At 48.3% G+C, this 22,078-nt stretch overlaps 1 protein-coding gene across 10 annotated transcripts in view; it reads right to left on the minus strand.

Annotated features, from left to right (window-relative positions):
- CAMTA1 (calmodulin binding transcription activator 1) overlaps positions 1-22,078 on the minus strand; it is a 227,757-nt gene that overhangs the window by 186,241 nt on the left and 19,438 nt on the right. For all 10 annotated transcript variants that reach the window (XM_085242254.1, XM_085242255.1, XM_085242251.1 and 7 more), the window contains one exon: positions 19,139-19,257. In XM_085242254.1, the coding sequence (XP_085098380.1) occupies positions 19,139-19,257 (119 nt within the window). The remainder of the gene's footprint in view (positions 1-19,138; positions 19,258-22,078) is intronic.

Raw genomic sequence — 22,078 nt, forward strand, 5'->3', positions numbered from 1 at the left:
TTGTGCACAAGCAGAGATGTTTGACTCCCATTGGCACACCGACACAGGCCACAGAGTAACTGCAAAGTATATCGTGCATATAAAACACACTAAAGCTCCCCATACAGCATGCAGCTTTGTATTAAAACATAAAACGCTTAATAAAAATTAATGCAGGAGGAATGTGCAGTTATCTTCATTTGGAAACGAGACCTGTTAGCACCTTCTGCCGCGGTGCTGCTGATGAGCTCCTAATGACATGTTTCATCTCTCCTGACCTTGACGCGAGCCGTAACTCTGATTGAGAAGCATCTCTCCCCTTTAACAACCGTCCCAATTATTGGCACACGATGGTTTAATTAGATTTGCCCACACGCTGCCACTGCCCCAGCACAGGGCAGAGCCTCGCAGCACTCCAGGAGTGGAAATGGGGGGCAAAGGAAGGTCCTGGGCCGGGTGGCACTGGGATGTGCCTATGGGGCACCGGGTGGGCAGGAAGCAGCGGTGAGGCCAAATGGATGACAGTCAGTGCAGGGGAACACAGCACCAATCTGCATTTGCTCAGCTGCTCCTCAGCAGAGATCCCCGTTCTCCCTCTCCCACCAGTCAATTTGCTCAGGGAGATCGGGCTCTTCTCCAGATAAGCACATTGACTTTAAAATAAAGTATGTGCCAACAGCTGCAGCACCGAGACTGAAGCAGACAGAGATGTGGCACTGAATGATAATTAAATACATTTTCATCATCTGTCATTTTTTACTGCAGGTGCCGGCGTAATAAATCTGCGCTTGACTCTTTTGTCAGCTGGCAGCAAACACATTTCAACGTGAAATCCCGGGGGATGAATTAAGAGTCACTTGGCCTTGTGCGGGAGGAGGATCCCACCTCTGACACAGCGAGAGGGGAACGCACACCTGACTGCTTCCATAACACCTCCATTACTTTGGTGACACACATCTGACGTCTGACGCAGCGCCTCGGCCCCGCTGGATGGCGGCCGCACAGCCCCGTCCCTGCGGGCACAGGGAGCCCGGGGACCCCCAGAGCAGCGGGGCTGACCCCGAGCTGCTCCCTGGGGCTGAAAGCAGCTGCTGCCAACTCCGCCAGAGGAGAGCACCAAGAATGGCTCAAAGCATGGAAAGCTCGGAAGCTACAGCACAGCCAGCTCCGAGCAGAGCCAAAACATCGCCAAACGTTTATCTGAGCAGCAGTTCTGCTCGTGTCCTCACCCAGCCTGAACACAGAATGCTTCTCATTTGGTTAAGTAACACCTGTCAGAGCAGCACCAGGCCCAGCTCCCAGCCCTCCCACTGCTCTCCTGTTTCCCCCTCCCCCCAAACCCGCTGCTGTCACCCTGCCAGACCCCACTCTGAAATTGCTTTTCTTTGAAGCGCAGCTCTAGCCCCAATAAAACCTATTCAGCTGGTCTGCGGGGAAAAAAAGCACAGAACTTAACAACTTCCTTGCCCTTTCTCTGCTCCCATAAATCAAAGTCATGTCCATTTCCTGACATGGTATTTTAAGAACACAGGCTTGCCAAAAATAATGCACGTGGCCCTTTCACAAGCACACCCAAACCAGGCACGGTGCAGGAGGTCCATCCAGTCCTTCCCCATCTGCCCCACAGAGCAAAGCACGGAAATGCCAGCGTGAATCGCAGAGTAACCTGGACAAACTGATGTGGGTTCCCTTTTTGCAGGCAGCAAACCCGCCGGCCGCATTCCTCAGATTTTGAGGTATCTGTCACAAACCAAAAAAATGAGAGAAATGCAGAAGAAAGTCTGCCCCGCTTGGCTATTTTAAATAATCATCTTCTTGTACCTGCCTTCATTCAAACACATCAACTACAAAGCACACAACTTTTTTAATCCATATGACAAAGCCTACTGGTCACAGTACCACCCTGCGGGCAGTGCTGCAGCCCAACCTCATTTTCTGTATCAGTGGGGTAGAACAATTCTCAAATGGAACCATTCCATTTTGCTCCACGCGCTGCCCCCTACAGCACCGCGTTGTTTTATTTCAGGTCAGAGGAGGATTTCAGCCTGTGACACCGGCAGTCCCAGCAGGAGGCGGAGGACGGAGGAGGACGATGCTGTGGGACGAGGCAGCTCGAACAGAGCACAGCACAGAGCAACTGGGAGAGACGGGAAGCACCGACACACGATCGCCCTGCAGATTTTTACTACGGCGCGTACGCTAACCCAGCGTGCGGTGACTGAGGCTTGCCAGATGTACCGAGCTATTTATAACAAAGCACTTACATAATTAGAGCCTGACAACTTACCAGCCTGGGTATCAGATTCTTTATTTATCCAGACAAACCTATATGAATGCATTATCTTTAAATGGTAGGAATTTGGCAAATATTGCAGCAAGCTCTGCATGTACCGGTTGCACATCGCCACGTTGGGATGTTGGGGCCAGGTCCGCACTGATGATGACAAAGCTCCCCATCCACACACACTTCACGCGGTCAGACTGAAGTGCACTACGGTGGCACAGAACTCCCACCTGGGGAAGCTGAGGTCAGCTCTCACGTGGCCGCGACGGCAGAACGCTGTGCTCCCCTTCCATGTGCCTTAATGAGCACCTGCAAACACCCGAGCTCAGCCCGGGGCACCGCAGCACTGCCCGGCCGTCAGCCTGAACGACCCTCATTTCCACTGATCTGGTAACGTGCACGACACGGCCACGGAGCTGCTGCTCCTGCCTTTGCCACCAGAGCTGAACGACACCTGCTTGGCACCCGAGCCTTCTGCCTACGTTCGCTTCTGGTTCCCCTGCAGCTGCAGGGCTGCCCATCACACGAGGGACGAGCTGCCGCACACCCCACATAACACGCAGCCCCGCGCTCCTCCCTGCAGGCAGCGCTGCACCGCTCCAGCTGTAAGCCTGCACCATGGGCTCCTCACTGCCATACATCTCAGCACGGCGCAGCTGAACTTCTGGCCTGGCAAACGATGAAGCACATCTCCGTCTCGGAGCAGCAGAGACGGCTGGGCCTTCTTGCCTCTCAGAGCAGAGCCATTGGAGTTCATTTCTCCTAACACAAGTTGCAGCTGCAGAACACAGACTGGGTTTTACGTACCGACTGTAAGCAGCACCACACGTGGTTATTGCAGCCTTCCTGAGGGAACCGCCTGTGAGCGCAGCCCTGGGAGCACTGTGGGGCTGAGCACATCTCACAGCCAGAGAACGGCGAGCACTGCACCGATGGGAAGAAGGTCTGCACCCTGCACTGTACGCAGGGATGCAAAGGATCCTTCTCCTGCATCACCGCTCCAAGCAGCCTGGAAGTGCCTGCCATCCAGCAAACGTCGCTGCTTAAAACAAAATGCTCAGAACGTCTCTCAGATGGCCGATAACGCTTTGTTTAAACAAAAGAATGCTTTCGCTTTATTATAAATGCTCCCATGGATTAAAGATTTGGATGCAACAGCAAAGCAAGTTAAACATTTACTTTCTATTAAAACATCTAAATGAGAAGATTAAAAACTGTTTTACATTTAGCAGAAAGGCAATGTCAAAGCAGTACAGCAGCAGCTTAACTGCACTGAAAGCCGCACAGTTCTGATGTTAGGAGGTATTCAATTTAAGGAAGGAGGGATTTCTTAAAATTACCCAGAAATAGAGGGAAAAAACACACAGATGTTTGAAAGAATCTTTCAATTACGTCTCCCAAAGACCTCCTTCCAAAGCCTTTCTGCTGCCAAGCCTAATAGGCTTTCTTCAGAAGACAGCTCCTGCCCCAGATTTCCTGGTACAATGTTTTCATAGTTGCTCTGTTCTGCGTGCTGCACGCTTGAGCTTCGTTTGTTTATTTCCCATTTGTGGCAGCAGGAGGAACGGATCCTGTAGGACACACAAAGGTCTTCCTATGATCGCAGCCTTGCCAAAATGCCTCTGTGAAGCACAAGTCTTATTCTACAAAACCAAAATTCAAGTCCACCTGTAATAACACGCGGCCAATTCAACATGGGTCAACAAGGGGAACTGCCCCCGCGATCCCACGCCCGTGACAGCACGGCTCAGACACTGCCAGGCAGCAGCCCCCTGCATTGCCCAGTGGGTGACGTTTAATGGTGTGCCAAAAACCCACGGTAACATAAAGCATCTGAGCTGAGGAATACAATCTTCCATCCCAAAACGTGACATCTCCACATCTCATACAGAAGCAGCACGTGCAGCAATACAAACAAGGCCGCTAGCAAATCCTCTTAGGTACCAGCACAGACCATGCATGGATTTCTGATGTCAAGTGCATGAGTTATGGATTCTCATTTAACGACCAGCAGACAAAAATCCAGAACCACAAAGGTCGCTTCCAGCCCTCCATGCAGGGTCTGCTGCCCCCATCCCACAGGGCCTCTGCATGCCAGCCAGTGCATCAGAACACCTTTCCACAAGCCACTGTGATTTAAGGCACCACTCTGACACCGCAGTATCAGACCCTCGCTCACGTGCAGGAGGAAGGCTTCAGAGAGCTTCTAACATTACTCAAGTTTTAGAAAAATGGCCCTAAGTTCACGCTGTTGTTTAACAGTATTAATGCTGTTATTAAGATACATCTTCCCACCTCCTGCAAGAGCCTTACGGAGCTGAAGCTCCACGAGGCTCGCTGGGCCATCCCCAGCAGCAGGGAGGAATGGGCTGAGCCTCACCCCGACACCTGAGAACACACACAGGCCACTCACCTGCACTGCGTGTGTTTGTACCTTTGAAGCATTTGACACCAAATTCATTACTCTCAAAAGATGATGCTTCTATGAATCAAGTACTTGGCTTCCCAAATAAGCAGAGCATTCAAAAAGCAGCAGACATGAGCATCAGCTGCAGACAAGTACACCGCCACACACAGAGCAAAGCAGGGTGAGAGCTCCTGGTGTTCAGATGCTGCAGGCATAGGAAGGGGCAGTGGGAGGGATGGCATCTCCTCACCGCTCTACTTCCACCTCACAAGATCAGTTCTTCCTATAAAGTCATTCCTTCATGATGGCTTTTCACCGACAGGAACCACACATCACACCTCGCTCCTGTTCTCTGCCCTGACCCGCCTGGCCTTCAGCAGAGAGCACTGCCCACGACCTGCTTTCACCCCATCGGTCCTCCTTATATCCGAGCTGCGACAGAAAGAACTGAGAGAGCAATGAAATAGCATTTGCAGAGAGCTGAGGAGAGCTGCTGGGGATGAACACACGAACACAGGGTGAAGCAGAGGTGGTGCTCCTCCAGCTCACAGCCCGGGCTGAACGGCAGCTGCAGCTCCCTGCAGTCCAAGGGCCAGAGAACAGGGGTGGCCGTGGGGCTCGGGGGCACAGAGCACACGGCTCAGCTGGGCACTGCTGTAGGTGCTGGCACTGAGAGCGTGCTGCCTCGTGCTATGCAGGTGTTCCCACGGAGAGGTAACGACACAGAAACAGAAGGATTTTTCAGGTTTTCCGCTTATGATTTAGAAAATACTCAAGCCTGAAACCATTCATTTCCTTTAGTTATCCCCAAAGTAACATTACAATAAACTGCCTAAGATGCATTTTGCACTGCCAACAACTGAAATGTTCCAGGGATGTGATATGCATAACTTCAACTTACCACATCAATCAGAAATCAGCTGTCAGAGATGAGAGTCTGGTTTGGAAAATTCTAACATGAAACTCTAAAAATCACCTTTCCACTGCTAGAAAGTCTTTTCTCAAGAACTTTGTAACTTGTCAGGAACTAAATTCACCTCTTGGAAGATCAAAGCTGTTCTGCAACCACAGAATCATGAGAATTGCCTATTAGACCACCACCAGCTTGCTACCAAACCTGTACGCCTGCAGACATCACTGCTCTTGTGGCAGAGCAGAAGCCCAGCGAGCACAGAAGCAGCGTGCTGCACCAGGCTTGGAACCCACCCTGGGGAGCCAGCAGTGCAGCAGCAGACAGGAACACACAGGGACTGCAGTGAAACAAAGAAACCAAGGACATTTTCTGTCACTGTGCCACAAAACGTGTACTTAGGAGAACACCTGGGTTGGAGCCTCCAATTAACTGATAGAAGACAGTACTCGTTGCTACTGTCAAAGTGCAGCACAATCCCTGGCAAAAGCAGGGCTGTCTTCTGGATGAAAACACTCCATGTTTACCTTAAAGAACATCACTTCTTCTACCACTCTTCAACCTGGCTTAGCAGGTAGCAAAGCCATTCCCAGCTACAAAGAAAATCTGTCCTAAATACATGGAGAAAAGGCAGGCAAACAAAATATCACATAATAAAATCTTGCAAGCTGAGGTCTTTCACTGGCAAAAAAAAGAAAACAAAGAGAAAAAAAAACCCATCTTGATAGACACTTTTATTTGCATCAAGGTCAGAAATCCCAAGGAAGGGAGGCCACACGCTGCCATGCAGACTGGCCCAAACCCAACCACACGATGCCCTGAAGAGCGCTGCTCCCAATCTGCTTTCGCCTACATTTCCAAGAGACAAAGCAAATGCCAGAAACACAAACCCTTACAGGTGGACCCAACTACTGAGTTTCATAATTTCTTTACATCTCATCAGCCTACACCCTGCCAATACACCATGAAAAAGGAGGACTGGACACCAGCAGACGGACTGGGTGAAAAACAAGCACCAGCTCTCATGGGGTGTTTACAGCTGAGCACCGCAGCACCTTCCCCTTCCAGGCCCCTTGCACAGAGCTGAAGCAAGTTGTAGGATCTGTTTCACAAGTTCATATGTAACAGCAGCAGGACCAGAACAACAAGGCGTTACAAAAAAAGATGCTCACCTGTCTCCGAAGATCTAAGCATACAGAAAGACTCCACAAAGGAGGGATCTCCAGCAAGAGAGCCCTCCTGTAGGGCAGTCAGCCCTTAAATGGGGTCTGAGAGGAGCAGCCAGGCTCCACCGCCTCTGGTCACACGACTGAATTGCCTTCACCTGTGCTCCCAGGGCTGACCGGGTCCTTTGCCCAGGTGCTCAATCAGTGGTTCAGGTCAATCAGTGACTCAGCAGTTCCCACACATCATCTCAACAGGAACATCTTCCAGATCTAGACTAGGTCCAAGTAATAATCACTGTAATTAGCACTTCATTCATATAATTACCTGTAGACCCCCGTAATATTTTACAAAGGAGGTAATTACCCATACTTTACAGCTGAGGAAACAGATACAGCACAGGTGAACGAGTTAAAAGAAATCATCAGTGAATCTGTGGCACAGCCAGAGATTGCAATTAGCCTTATTCCCAGCCAAGGCTCTCCTCCCTGTAATCCGTGCTGAATTCGCTTCTGTCTCCTGGGAAGGAATCCAGAGAAAACAAAAACAAACTGGAACTTTCAATGTCTGGAAGAGCTGAAAAGCAGATAAGCCAAACATAAAGGAGAAATAAAGCCACATTTTTATCAGTCCACGTTTCTTCACCCAAGGCGAGCAGCTAAGAGCAAAGGAAAGGCGAGGAATCCTGGTGCTAGCACACAAAGAAAGCAAAATACTGCACTTGGGTTGGTGTGGACGTGCTATTTCTGTCAGCAGTGTAAAAACAGAAGCGCAGAACCGAGTCGTGGAAGGCTGCCCAATAGGCATTGGCTTCCCCATTCTGCGATCAAAGACCTTAATGCATTTTGAGGATTTGAAGATGAAAGCAATAGCAGTAATTAAATTATTTCAGTGCTTTCCAAAACAATATATAGGCAGAGCAGCAAGCAGGGAGAGCTGGGGAGCTCAGTGCCACCCCAGCAGCTCACAGCTGTGTCCTCATCCAGAGGCTGTCCCCCAGGCCCCCATGACCGATGCTCACGTGGAGAGATCCCGACGTGTTCTCTCAGATACTTTTTTTACCCATCCTGTGTGCTCCTTCACACTGCATGCTTGGATGGGTTTTATTATTAATAGGACGAACCAACAACGTTTGCTTGTGTTGACTGATACATCTGTTTTTCAAAGTAGTCCAGACTGGAGTGAGCAATTTGTCTGTTGCCCATGTATGTTTTATTAAATGAACAGCACGGCCACATGACTGATACACAAACATGTCTATTAGATGGAATAAAGGAGATTAGGTTAATTCCACTCTGGCTGCATTACCTGAAATGCAAGACATGTGCTGTTCTAAATCTAGTAAATGTGCGAGGTATTTCATTCCAGCCATTTAGCCTTACGTTAAAGCCAGCATATAAAAGCATCCAGCAAGAGAAAATATTGCATGAATTTCAATATTGAGAGTTGTTTCAGGAGTGGATATTATCAATATTTTAGTTTCGAATAGCGGAAAAACCTCGTAAACAGAAACAATTCTTTCAGTGGAGTATTCTCCAACATTTAAGTACATCCCTCTCGGCAATGTTTTTTGGCTTTACCAATGCTCTGTCGCATTTATGCAGTTCTTTGATCAAGTATTTGATTAAAACGTGCTTTATTTCCTATTTGGAGAAAAACCACATTCAGTAAAATGAATAAAGTTCTGTAATCTCAGGTTATAAAAGGGTAAATGCTGATAAGATTTACTGTCATCCAATAACAATACAGTGGAAACCTGAGAAAAGAATTCAGGTTAGGGTAAATGGTAATGCTCGTTGTGCTGACCGAGTAGCTTTGCTCACTGATGTTTACTGCTGTTTACACACAAAACTGAAAACAATTCTTACAGCCGAATTTTAAATGTTGGTGTCAGCACTGAACCGAATGCTGAAACTTGCTGCAACACATCAACACCACCTCTGCTTCATCACTGCACTGTTCTGGCTGCCACCACGGCTCAGAAATGCTCATTTGAAAGAGCTGCTTTTGGAGAGGTCTAAAGGAAACACGTGAAGTCTTTGAAACACTGCAATGCAAGCTTCCCAGGTTGTATTTGTTACGCTACACAAATAGGAACTGACCGAAATTCACCATTAGCACAGCAAGCAGCAATGACAGAATAACTGCACACCTACCAACGTTTGCAGACATAATGAAAACACCATCCTGGTGCACGAGGGCTGAGATGAACTCAGCCATTTCTCAGGAGTGCTTACCTGATGGAAGTCACGCTGCTGGCAGTGCTGGCTCCTCAATGTACCAAGCCACATTGCTCCTCAATGCCCTCCAAGCCACCTTCCAACATCTTTATATCATTGATCCCAATGCCCAGCACCACACCTTTTTATTTCCTTCTTTGTTTCCCCTTGCTGTTCCCGTTACTGGGGGACAGCCAAAGCTGCACAGCAAGCAAGGTCCCCTCCATTGCCCAATGCTAACTAAAGGTTCTTAAAAATGGCTTCCCAGAAAGTCATTCAAGTCTAACTGCTGCTGGTATAAAATACACATTATGAGAAACAGTCTTCAAGGAGTTTTCTTGGACAAAATAAGTATTTTTCCCACTGAGTTTTAAAAACACCACTCTTGTTCTGAGGACATGAGAAATAGTTCAAGATGACTCTGGAGGATAAAGCTGTGAGGCTGACAGCAGTGTTATGCTCACAGTGAAGGCCAAGGCTCAGCCACGCAGGGAAGCGTTGTGGGATCACTGCCTGTGTGCCCGGATGGCTCCAGGATGGAACAGTTCCAGTCGTATTTGGAACAGGACAGGAAAGCAGAAACAACTCCAGCACTTCCAGTAGCGACCAGGGTGCCACCTTCCTCCTCGACTCTAACCATTGGGCTAAAAAGAATCGTGTACATCAGCACGGGGGAAATACTTAAAAACAGTGTTGAAAAAGTGCTCCTAAGTGCCACACCATTTTAACAGGTGACTGTGCAAAAACAAGATGAAGTTTCATATGACTTTAAAAGCAACGATCCTGCTGCCAGAACCAAGATCGGGACGGGCAGCACTCCTTCCACCAGCTCTGCCTGGCCCTGAAGCCCTGCCTGCCCACAGGCTCAGCTCCCAGCTCCCACTCATGCAGTGCAGCCCCAGTGATCCCAGCTCAGCAGTGTGTCCAGGAAGGGACGGCCAGAGCGGCAACGTCGGGCTGAGGTGATGAGCAGCAAACCTCTGCTGAAAGGAGTGGACTTCATTCGTTCTCACTTCTCAGAGTCAAGAAGCTGCAGTCCTTGTGCTGCTCCTCAGAACACCGACGCGATGCTTCCTACAGCCTCCACCACGGGGCAAACAGCAGCAAAAGGTTCTCCGATGTGCTTCGGGTCTGCCAACAACGAGCAGACGACGGCAGCAGCCACGTGAAGTCCGCTCAGATCTCCTGCTAACGGTTCCCTACCGGTCAAACTTTAATTTGTGGTTCTAATGAAAGATATAAACTTTTATAAGCAGCAACAAGGCTCAGAGAAGACCTAAATCCATTTCAGCAGTCACTTAGCAACTTCAGCTGTGCGCAATTAAAACTGCAGCATTAAATGTTAGAGAATGAAATAACGAGACACTTAAAAAATAATCTGTGCTTCAGCGGGGCCACACTCAGTGGATTCCCCACTGTCCCTCGTGAGTCAGACACAGGAGCTGTGTCCCACGTCTCACGCAGGATCCCTCCTGCAGAACTACGGAAGAAATGGCTGCTACACTTCGGGGGGCCCCACGCAGCACCGCCTCCACGAGCACACCTGTGACTGATGAGCTCACAGCACTGATAACTCTCCTTTTGCCTCCAGCTCTGCAAAAATAAAAGCGAGTTGGGCTTCTGTTGAGATTTTCATTTCCCGCTGATGGTCTCAAATTAGAACAGCGATTGGTTTTAAGCTGAGCATTATGAACAGTAGTCTTTAGGACATGGAACAAACTGTAACAACAACAAATATGTTTATTCAAAAGAGAATCTTAAATGCTCCTGTGATTGCTGTGAGCTACCAGAAGTTGACCAACGAAGAAAAAAACCGCAGCAAACACCATAAACGTACTTCTGACCAAAAAAAACGTAGAGAAATGCAAATTCAAACCAAAGATGTACAGAAATGACAAAATAAATCAGTCTTGGGAGAACACAAGTCAAAAGCAATGTACCATACAGGGAAATGCACAGCGTTAAACTTAAAAAGCGAAAACCAATGAGAAGTACAAACTTTATTTCTTTTTGTAACAACCGAAGTCATTTTTATTTAAGAAAAGCCAACAACACACACCTTCACAGAAAAAAAAGATATACCCGGGGAAGTCAAAGAACACTACAGTTTAAAATGATGAAATGTTACAGCTTGCACAGCAAAATTAAAAATGAAATGAAATAAAAAAATGAAATGGTTACCAAAGTAATGCAGGTCAGGGGATCAAAGGTGAAGGGTCACACATTATTAAAAAGAAATCCAAAAGGACGTCTGCATCAAGATCTCTGCAAAACAAAGGAGCTCCAGTAAGTAAAACTGACACCTTTCATGGGATCAATCACATGTTGAAATTCACACACAACACAGAGCTGCCCCAGCGCGGGCGGACATCAGCCCGCCCACAACCGCGTCCTGCACGCTCCTGGTGCAGCGCTTCCACACAGAAGGTGCTCCCAGAGCACGGGATGAACCCAGCAGTGCTGAGCAGCCCAGGGCCGCGCACACAGCCGTGCTGGAGGTGAGCAGCGCCCAGCGGGAAGCGCTGCTGCGGGGCGCAGAGCAGAGCAGAGCAGCCCCGCCGCGCTGGGGGCATCGCCTGCTCCTCAGATGCCTGCGGCAAGCTCCTGGAACTGGAAATATTGTAATTATTGACACATTCCTACACTCAGTCACTAACATCATAACGTGGCAGTTTAACACTACAATAAAGAAGTAATTCAGACGTGGTTGCCGAGACAAAGGCCTCTCCTGCTAGAATTTCAATTACACAGAAGCTATAAAAAAAAATCTTTGGGACCCATTTTCCAGCAAGACACAGTCAATTATCTTCCTAAATTTATTCAGAGAGTGTAATATTTACATCAGATAGCTTTAAAGACAGACACCCACCAAGGGCACCGCAGCCCTTCCCAGCTCAGCTCCCCTGCGGCCGCCCTCCTCCCCCACCTGCGGGCATTTGGCCTCAGCAATCCCATCTGTCCCAGCACAGCCGTGTCTGAGGCAGACACGAACCCCTCTCCACCAGGTAAAGAAGCCACCAACGGTGGAGAAATCAGCGTGCTCAGAGCTGAAGCACAGGCAGTGCTCTCATTTGCCTGTGCACTGCTCCAGGACACACATCACATCCTCCTGCGCCGCTGCTGCTCCGCACACATCTTCGTACCGCCGTGGAGAAAGCTGGTTCTGCTCCCACATCTCTTCCCAGCCATCTCCAAACTCTCCACTGAACTTATTGCTACATCAGACTTAAAATGAACGTCCATTATTTTCAGCATTTACCAGCTCCCCTTAAGAGTTAAGAGAATAACCCACCAATGCCTGTTTTCTTTCCCAATTAACACTGGATTCTGCTCTTGTCACAGTGTAATCCTGCAGTATTTGAGCAGGGAAGCAGACAAACATCGGGGCGGTTACGAGCAGGACACAAAGGAGTCCCTGCCAGCTGGGGGGCCGCGTGCCCCTGTCCTGGCCCAGGCTCAGCCCCACGGCACACATCGGTACGGAGCGCTTCCCAACAGCCCGTGGTCAGATATCACATCAGAAGCAAAAACGTGCATGATAAAATGTTGACAAGCAGTGCTGCTAAAAGCAGAATGAGGAAACAAACAAACAAAACCCAGACATTTTTGGGAACCGACCAGCCGGGCCTCCCCTTCCTTGTGTTACCCTCACACGAGGCTCCGTGCTTTACGGCAGCGCAAAGCCACACAGCTTGAAGACAGCCTCATCTTGGAGGACAAATCAGGAACAAATCAACTCAGAAATAATTTAACAACAAAGACACGGGTTTTCAATGACTCAGCAGGCAGTTAAAGCCAGAAGGCGTTAGCACAAACCCTACCAACAGAAATTCCTCAAGGATAAATAAATTAAAGATAGCCGCCACACCAAGGCCACGGGCACAGCAGGCAGAGGGTGAGCGCCTGGGAGTCCCCGAGTGGCTCTGAGAGACACCAGCATCGTTCATGAAAGGCCGAAAAAAGCCTTCTGAGATCACAGGCACGAAGCATCTTCCTGGGGCTCTGTGCTAAATAGGCTTTTTTCTCCCATACTCACATTATCTTTCTCCCATACCAGACGCGCACTCCCTGCTCCTGCCCTCACGGCACAGCCGTGTTTGCCCACCAGCAGTGCCAGCGGCTCAGCTCAAAGCTTTCCTTTTTTCAGCCTCCCCCTCACTGAAAGCGATTCTTCCCCCCTCCTCCAGAGCTGCTGTGCTGCCCGCAGGCCCCCACGGTCACTCCTGGTGCCCAAAACAAGTTTCAGTTCCACGCAGGCCTTTCCAAGCACCGTCCCTGTCTGAAATCTGTGCCTTTACCAGTGCTGACTTTCCCCTGATGTCTGGTTCTCCTTTTTCTCCTACATTTTTCTCTTCTAAGTGAAACAGTCACCCTTGGAAGTACCGAACGTGAGATGGAAAAGACAGGATTTCAATCACTTACAAAATGTAATATCCTCCGTTTCCATTCAGTTGACAAGTGAACCAATTCATTTGTGTTTATACACGCAGTCCCGGCAAAGAGACGTTGAAATTGACTTTGTAAATTGACTTTGTTGTAACATTTTCCTCGTAAAGCGCAGTTCTGAATGCAATGCAGGGATATCATCAGTGCTGGGCAGGCTGGGGAGCCAACGCGCCAGGCAGCAGCACCCCACACAAACACCTCCAGAGCTCTGAAACCAATGCACTTCGTATTCCAGGAATGGTTTTATGTAATACACAACTCTGACTTCTCACTCCCCCTGTGCAGGATTCTATGGTTTTTGACAGCACCTTTCAGAGCAATCCTTGCACCATTAAGGAGTAAGAACCAGAAGATGCAAGTCAGGAGAAGCAGACGACGGAGAATCCGGAACTGACGGGCAAATTTAAACCCACCCATGACGACTAATCAGCTTTGCATTTGTATGAACTTCTAGGTGGGGGCTGAAACAAGTATTTGCTTTCTGAGCTTTCTGTGCTGGATTCATCCTTTATAGGTTAGTTTCCATCTTCAAAAGAATGATTTTTTCTTTTTCATTTTATCTGGCAACAACTACAATGAGCCCAAGCTTTTAAGAATGGCAGGCTGAGTGACAGACCCAAATCCTATAATAAGGAATCTCTTCAGTGGAGAAAATAAACAGCCACGCTTTGCCGGTCAGTTCCCATCTGGACAAAAGGTGCTTTTCTCAGTTGTATGTTCTCCTTTTTGCCTTATTTCCCCCAACAAACAAAGCCTGTGCCGTTGTTTGGTTGTGCTCCCACCACTGCCTCCCAGCATCACATCTCCAGACCCAGCTGGCAGCACCGGGCCGTGCCTTGTGGCAGGGCTCATCTCTGGATGACCCAGCATAGCATCAGCAGGGCACAGAGGGAGCCAAGCCAACACAAGTGGTGTGAGCTGAGCCCGGAGCAGGAGCGTACCCGCACACCAGGCATCGCTGAGCCACTCCAAAGAGGTAGGGGAGCTGTTTTAAATGCAAAGAAAGCTTCCTGTAATTCCTGCAGCCTTCCTGGGCAAACAGCTGGATCCTCAGAAACATCCTCCTTCCTCCCTGCAGCTTCTAGAAGCTTTATAGCCCTGATATTAAAAGGTTTGCACCTACCCTACCGATAGATATGTATTTTTGAAAGAAGCTTTAACGCGCAGACACGAGTGTCCCCATAGATCTAAAACAGAGTCATCTTAAATGGTTTCAGGCACCTCTGCCAACATGGGAAACCCTTAAAATAGTCTTTAAAGGGAGAACCCTCATGCCTGGAAGGCAGCTTTCCCTTTTTTCTCTGCAGCAACAGACGCCGCAGCGGTAGGACCACGGCTGAGCTGGGGCTGCCGAGCTGCCCTCCACACGTGGCACCTTCTCCTGCAGGGGTGCAGAGTTCTGCACTTTCCTCGCAATGCAAAAAACAGAAATAAATGCTAGAATGGTATTGGCTTGAGCTAGAATAAGCTCAAACTAATTAATTTTGTCTTTCCTTTAGTTATCAACTAATGCAAGGAAGTCAGGCTTGCTTGGAATAAAAACAGGAGGGCAATGCATTGCCTAAAACAACACATTTCCATCCATTTGCTTTGCTTTACAGGACTCCGTTTGGTAGCAGGACTCCAAGACGTTAATGGCACAGAACTGCAAAATCAGCCATTCCTGAAGACTTAACATGCACAGTTACAAAGTTGGCTCTAGCATTTAACAAAAGGGAAGGGAAAGTAAGGCAGCTCTTCCTCAGAGGAAGCCAAAGGATCTTTCTCCACCAGCCCACAAGTGTTACAGCAGGTATTAATGGGCTTTTGTTGCAGTTGCCAGGAATGATAACCTTTCAGTTCTGCTCAATCACGGAGCCTGCACACAACATTCACTAATTATGTAAACATGACTGAGAAACTGCAAAAGCAAAGCCAATAGCACATTTTCTGCTTTGTACATTAGGCAAAGCACAGAATTTCATTAATTTCACAAAATAAACCCATAATGAAGTGCTTCTGTTAAACACATTTCCATCTCTTTCACTGTTCAGCCTCAAACCACCACGACGCGTGCAGCGCAAGCATGCAAACGTAGCAAAGCACTACAGCACATCAGGCTACCCAGCAAAGCCTGAAAGCTACAGGTGTTCTACAGGAAAATGAGGGAAAATGAAGGAGTGTCAATTCTAAAATGCACCCCAAAGCATTAACAAAAAGCACCCGAAGAAGCCGTGCCCCGCTGCTCTGGCAGCAGGCAGCCAGCAGCGCTCAGCGCCCAGTGCCGCCTCCTGGGGCTGAGCAGCGGGGCGTCCTGAGGGCTCAGCTACCAGCCCTGCCTGCTGGTCCCTTACGGCCCTCAGACAACTCCCAAAGCCTTCTATGTCTCTGAAGAGATGGGAAATACCTCAATGTCAACTGGAAAGGAAGAATGTCACCAACCTGCAAGCAAAGCAAAAATGCAAGACACAACCAGAGACGTAAGGGGTGTGCAACTGAGGTCCACGAATGCGGCGCTGCGCCTCGACTTCCCACAGCAACAGCAGGCAGACTCAGCGGGGGAAACCCAGAACGATGATCTTAAAGGCTGAAACAACTGCATGCAAACATGGGGCTGCAGCAAGCACTGCCACTGCAGGAACACGATGTCCCCATAGCACAAGAGCTACGCTCAGGCACAGCTCTGCTCTTCTTTACACGTTAAAGAATCACTGCGCTAAAGAATGCTCAAATCCAGTTTTGCAACTGCACTCGTTTGCATGTTATCACGCAATAGCTAAGTACAAAACTTACAGAAAACTCAATGAAGAAACTGATCTTAGATATTCTATGGGAAAAACTGCCATTTCTTGCTCGGCCCCCTCAAGCCAAGCCGACACACAGCTGGCAGTCACAGCACCATGCCGTGTATCGTGGCAGCTCCAGCTTGGCCCTTCAGAGAACGTAAACACAGGATGCGGCCAGAAACAAAAGCGCTAAGTAATATTTTATATTTTGGGTGTTTAACTTTTTCGTCTTTCTTTGACTTGTCATTAAGTGTTTACGAGGCTGATTAATGGCCGCGGCTGCCAACCCCATTAATGAATGGCATCTCTGCTCAGAACTGCAATCCGTGCTTGGCAGGCGCGGCACGAAGGCAGGGTTACACCGACAGCCCCAGCCCCGCACCTCTGAGGCAGCACAGCGGCGGGGGAAGCTCCCGGTGCCCGGATAATCTGATCATTCTACACGAAGAAGCAGGATGAATTTCCTGCAGACAACATTTCTCGCTGCCTGAAGCGATTACCGGCTAATGAGCCCGCGACCTCTGCCGTCTCCATTAGCGGACAAAGCGCAGAGGAGAGCCAGCAGCGGGCAGCCCTGCAGCCCCTCAGCCCGCTCCTCCGCCGGGCCCAGAGCTGTGCAGCAGCTCCGGGGCTCCAGGAGGCCATGACAGAACCCAGGCACGGCGCTCACAAGCACTCGGATCCGCAGAATTCACTGGCAATTAGCTAATGCGTGAGGAATCGCATGAAGATCCCTCTCTATTCTCCTGAGCAAAATAAATAGCAGCTCACAACTTCCACAGGCATCTCAAAAAAATCTCAATCTATAATTAAATGGCTTGGCTAGACTGATGATTGTGCATCACGGGGAAAAAAATTAAATTGGAAGGAACACTTCCTTCTCTGCAAAATATAAAAACACCATGAACTTGATTTAAGAAGAGATGACATTTCGATATGGAAACATATTTCCATCAAACATTTTAGTTAAAACTGCATAATCGGACTCAAAGCAAACATCTCCATAACATGTTCGAAGCGTTAAGTGGTTGTAAATGCTCCATTTCTCTTGCTGCTCACCGCATTATTTGGCTAAGCGTGAAGTCAACCACAACGTTCCCACTTCTCAGAGGATATTGTTCCTCCGCCCTAATTACCCAACCCAGAGCAACACACGACCATTATCCTCAATCTACAGATGAAAGTGCTCAGAAAAAGTTATTTGCCTGCGTTCCCATGGTGATGCCCTGGTAGAGGAAAGAACAAACCCCAGCTGCTCCCTGACCTCCGTGCGAGCGTTCGCAGCATCTCATTTGCAGATGTAACAAAGCCATCAGCAGAGCCCGGCCGGCAGGTTAACGTGCAACACGTGCCCTCTGAGCAGCACGTTAAGGAACACAGCCCATATACAGCCCGTGCTTGGAGTGCCTTCAATCACTGCCACAGAACATAGCACAGCAAGCAGCTGGGAAGGAGCCCTGGCCGCCCCACGGCCTCCAGAGCTCACTGAGCGTTCAGACAGTGCTCCCAGACACAGTCTGTCCTCACGGAGCCCTGCGACAGCCAGGAGTCGGACCTGATGGTCCCCAGAGGTCCCTTCCAACACGGGACATTCTATGATTCCATGAGCCTTGCTGTCTGGGAGAGACCTTGCAAGGGGCACCAGTGGTGTTGAAATTAACACAAGGAATCTCTAAGTACCATTTCTACAAAACACGCTTTTTCCTTCAATGTTTCAAAACTTGTGCCCCCCCAGCACACTGACAACACCTGTGCAGTCAGATGGGAAGTGTGTTCCCTCAGGAATCAACCATGAAACGTAGTCCAGCATTATTATTTGTTATACTCCACGAAAATTCAACTTTTATAACATTGAGCATATTTAAACTCCCAGGTGAGGGGCAACAAAATCTCTAAGCTACGTTACCTTTCCCATACACCTAACACAGACTGCCGAGGCTTTCCGCAGCCATACGATTCTGCTGCTTTGCTCTGCCCTAATAAGGCCAAAAATCTCTGCCCACGATGAAAGCTGTTTTTGTAATGCAACGGGAAAAACACCATCAACGTGCAGCACGTGCTGGCAGAGCCACCAGCAGCACTGACCCAAGCACAGAGGCAGCTCCCAGATTTTAGAAGAGATACAAATGAGTGACAAACTTGATGCTTAAAAGCACTTTTTTTTTTTAATGTGCTAGTTGATTATTTACGATTACTAGCAAACAATCCGCCTAGAATTAAGGCATGAGAGAAGCCTACACCAACAATATGCTGACAAGCAGTATCAACATTTTACCTCCTCCTCCTGTGCAGAATGCTGAACTCTGTGATCCGTCTGAGCCTTCCAGCCTCCAACCCAGGGGAATAAAGGCAAGGGATCACAGACATATTTGGCCTGCTCCTTACCCTTACCTTGGACCACCAGGACCTGGATCTTAAGCAGTGACTTCATTTCAGTGAACACAAACGTGCTGGCTAGCAGGAGATACGCAAACTAACGTATGCAGAGTAACTGGATTCCAGCATAAAATGTCTGATTTCTCAAACTGCAGGCAACTTATTCCTCAGAATCCTGCTTTGGAAGAAAGAATGTCCATTGTCCTGGGTTTTGTTATTTTGTGTCTGTGTGTGTGTCTCTTTTTAAAAAAGTCTGCACACATTCCTAACAGCAAAGCAGCACTGTTTAACACGGCACCTAACCATCAAATTTTAAACAATTTTGAAACACGTCCCTAAGATACAGAATTTGACTCAGACAAGTGACATACAGACGAGTAACAGACTCCTACCGTACCATTAATCAGCTTCCATGTTTGCCTTCAAATCTAGTTTAAAGCTTGTTTTCAACATTTAATATGATTTGATTATTTAAACAATACGTTTCAGAGCAACTGAATTCAGATTCTGTAACTTATGCAGCATGTTGTCAAAAAACAACCCGTAAGGACAAAGAGGGGACTGTTTAAGAACAGCAGAGTTAATTACCTCGTTAGTGTTCCAGCGGTGCCTCTCCTTGGGTAAACTTGAACATTTTGGTAGACATTCGAGCAGCTTCTTCGGTAAAAAGATTTTTACATGACTGCCATTGCTGTTCCCATGATCATCTGGAAAGAAGAGAACACACGTGATATGTATGGAAGGGAACCTGTGGTTTCTGTTAGGAGACCCCAATTACAGCCTGCCTTGGAAATCCCCCACTGCAGTCCTCAAAGAGCAGCAATGTGCTGCTGTAAGCGCACAGCTTTCTGCTGGAATTTCACCTTTACCTCAGGAAGAAAAATACCATTTAATCCTGTATGGCTGCAAAGTTGAGAGCAGCTTTACAGACTTGTGCAGGAGCACGTGTGTGCCTACCTGTGCCCATCTCAGCTCTCCGTTTCCCTCTGAGAGAATTCTTTACAAGCAGTAGTAACGAACCATTACAGAAGCTGTGAGCACGGCGGTGTGACCTGCCAGGAAAGGCATAAACGAAGTCCACACTAGATGGGATTTGCAAGTAAATAACCACAGAGCTCCCCTACCTGCTACAATTTTGTCGAGCTGCAGCAGAAATGCAACTCGAGGTCTATTAGTTTCTTTAAAACTCTAAGATGCACTGCACCCGCTTAGAAACAGGTTACTTTTCTTTCCATGACAGCTCAGAAAGCAAACAGAATTCCTCAAAACAAGAGGAAGAGGGATGGAAACCTTCCTGCCTCACAATACCCAGCTGTCTCAATAGCATAAATACTGAAGAACACAAAATGATCCTTTTTTGCTGCTGAAGACGCAGACTGAAGGTGCACCGATGTCCCTTAAAAGCAAAGGTACCCAAAAAACCAAAGCCCTGGCATCAGCCTGGCAGAGGTGAGCACCGACGCTGGGGCGTCTCTGCCATGCCTCCCACAGCACCTGGGAACGGGAGTCCAGCAGTGAGGTGTGAGCACAGCGGGGCAGGGCAGCCGTGCTACCACACAAGGGGCAGCAGCTCCTTTAAGCCTCCCCTCCTTCCCTTCCTCTGCTGTTCTCACCCTTCTGGCTCACCACTGCCCAGAATCCCTCGGGATGACCTTCTGATTTGCATTTCACCCTACAAAAGTAACGTACGGTAATCTCTCATTTGGAAATACATAGGAAAAAGACAATCAACTTCTTCCCTTTACACATCTCATCATTTTATGTCACCGAACAGATGCCAGCATCATGATAAAACTCCTTCCTAATGATGTACAGCACAGCAACTTGCCGTGACCTGTAGCCAACAAAAGGGAATCCAGGCAGCAATCATTTCAGAACGCAGAGCAAGAGCACAACCCGGAGCCGAACACACCGGTATTTTTAGAGCTTGATTATACTCTTAGATGTGTCAAGTTCAACAATATACATGCTGTTAAATCAACTACTCGTGCAAGCACAGCAGATGAGTTTACAAGATAAGCAGTGATGTGTATGATAAACGTGAGCTGCTCCCTAATTTACAGCACCGTGTGCCGGAGCGATGGGGAGCGCAGTGCGCGGCCAGCTGGGGCTGAACGCCGTGCCCACAAACGGGGCCCTTCCACTCACGTCCCACAGCACAGCACACCTCCCCACGGGTCCCAGCTCAGCCAGCAGCTGCTGAACGTTCCTGATTTTGCATCCTTTTCATTTCTCATTCAGAATAGCGCTTTGCACTCCATTCAACTCATTAAGAAGGCAAAGTATTTTACATCACACATTACTGCTTTTATCAGCCAAACCACATCCCCAGTTACATCTCATCAGCCTATTTTCCATAGGCACATTTTAATTGACATTAATTGTATTATTTCCCCTTACCTCCGTATCAGTCAAGTCCTATATCATTCATTCCATTATTTTGCAAGGCTGGCAGACCTACAATTATTCAGCTCGCTTTATTAACTTTCTTCCACTGTCATCAGTTATCAGTATTAATAATCCAGAAATTGCCTATGGAGAGATCCCTTAAACTGTTTTGGTGTAAGTTTTCAGAACTTGCTGACTTTAAACCTTCAGCTCCTCGTTCCTTCGCATTACAGCAGTGGAAGGTTCGTCCTCTAGTGTGACTGCCTTGCACCTACCCCCTGCTTTGCATCTCACAATGACATTCCCAAACATTCCCAAACTCCAAAACATTCCCAACACTACATCTGCCACCTCCCTTGCCTCTGTCTGATAAAGAATCTTCAAGCTGCATGGTCAGAAAGACACACAATAATCACATTATGTGAAAGAATGCTAAATCTGATCATCCCTAAAACAGGTCTGACCTTGAAAAACAGCCACCCAGCTACAAGGACCAAGCAAGAGTGTGGGTCACCCCAAGTGATGCACGCATATTTGCTTTAAAAGCTCCCTTTCTATCCAGTGGAATTAGTCAGGATAACCTCAAACTGAAAATGGTTGTTCTGTGTCTTCCTACTGTAATTTTATGATCTGGACTTTGAATATAGAAATGTGTCACTGGGAAGTGCTGCTGATACAGCACATGAGATGTAACACAACCACTGCCGGATGTTGTCTGCCAGGAATGCCTCTAACCCTCTTGTGTCGAGTCCACATCTCCAAATGGAGGACTGCAGGCAAAATGGCACGGCTTGGCAGACAGGACAAAGGCTGTTCCTCCAGCTGTGCCCACCAAACCTGGCAGACCTTACCCCTACCAGGTCTCCACCCCAATATTCGGCTCCCTTCCTCACAGAGGGTTTTCACCAGAGGTCACAGAGGCAATCCGTGCCATTGCCACAGTTAGCAAGAGTTAAATTCCTCCAGGCATCGCTTTGCTACTCACAACCACCCACAATCCTTCCCACTGAAACACAGAGGGAAGTGGAACAAAGAAGAAAAGTCACTGTCGTTGGGTTCAAAACAAACCCACCCTTTCAGGTTGGTGACCCCCCGTCGCCCAAATACTTCTGATGAAGCTGAGGAATACGAATCACCGCG

The sequence above is a fragment of the Meleagris gallopavo genome, chromosome 23 (genome assembly GCF_905368555.1).
Source record: "Meleagris gallopavo chromosome 23, MGAL_WU_HG_1.1, whole genome shotgun sequence".
In the NCBI taxonomy this organism is placed as follows: Eukaryota; Metazoa; Chordata; class Aves; order Galliformes; family Phasianidae; genus Meleagris; species Meleagris gallopavo.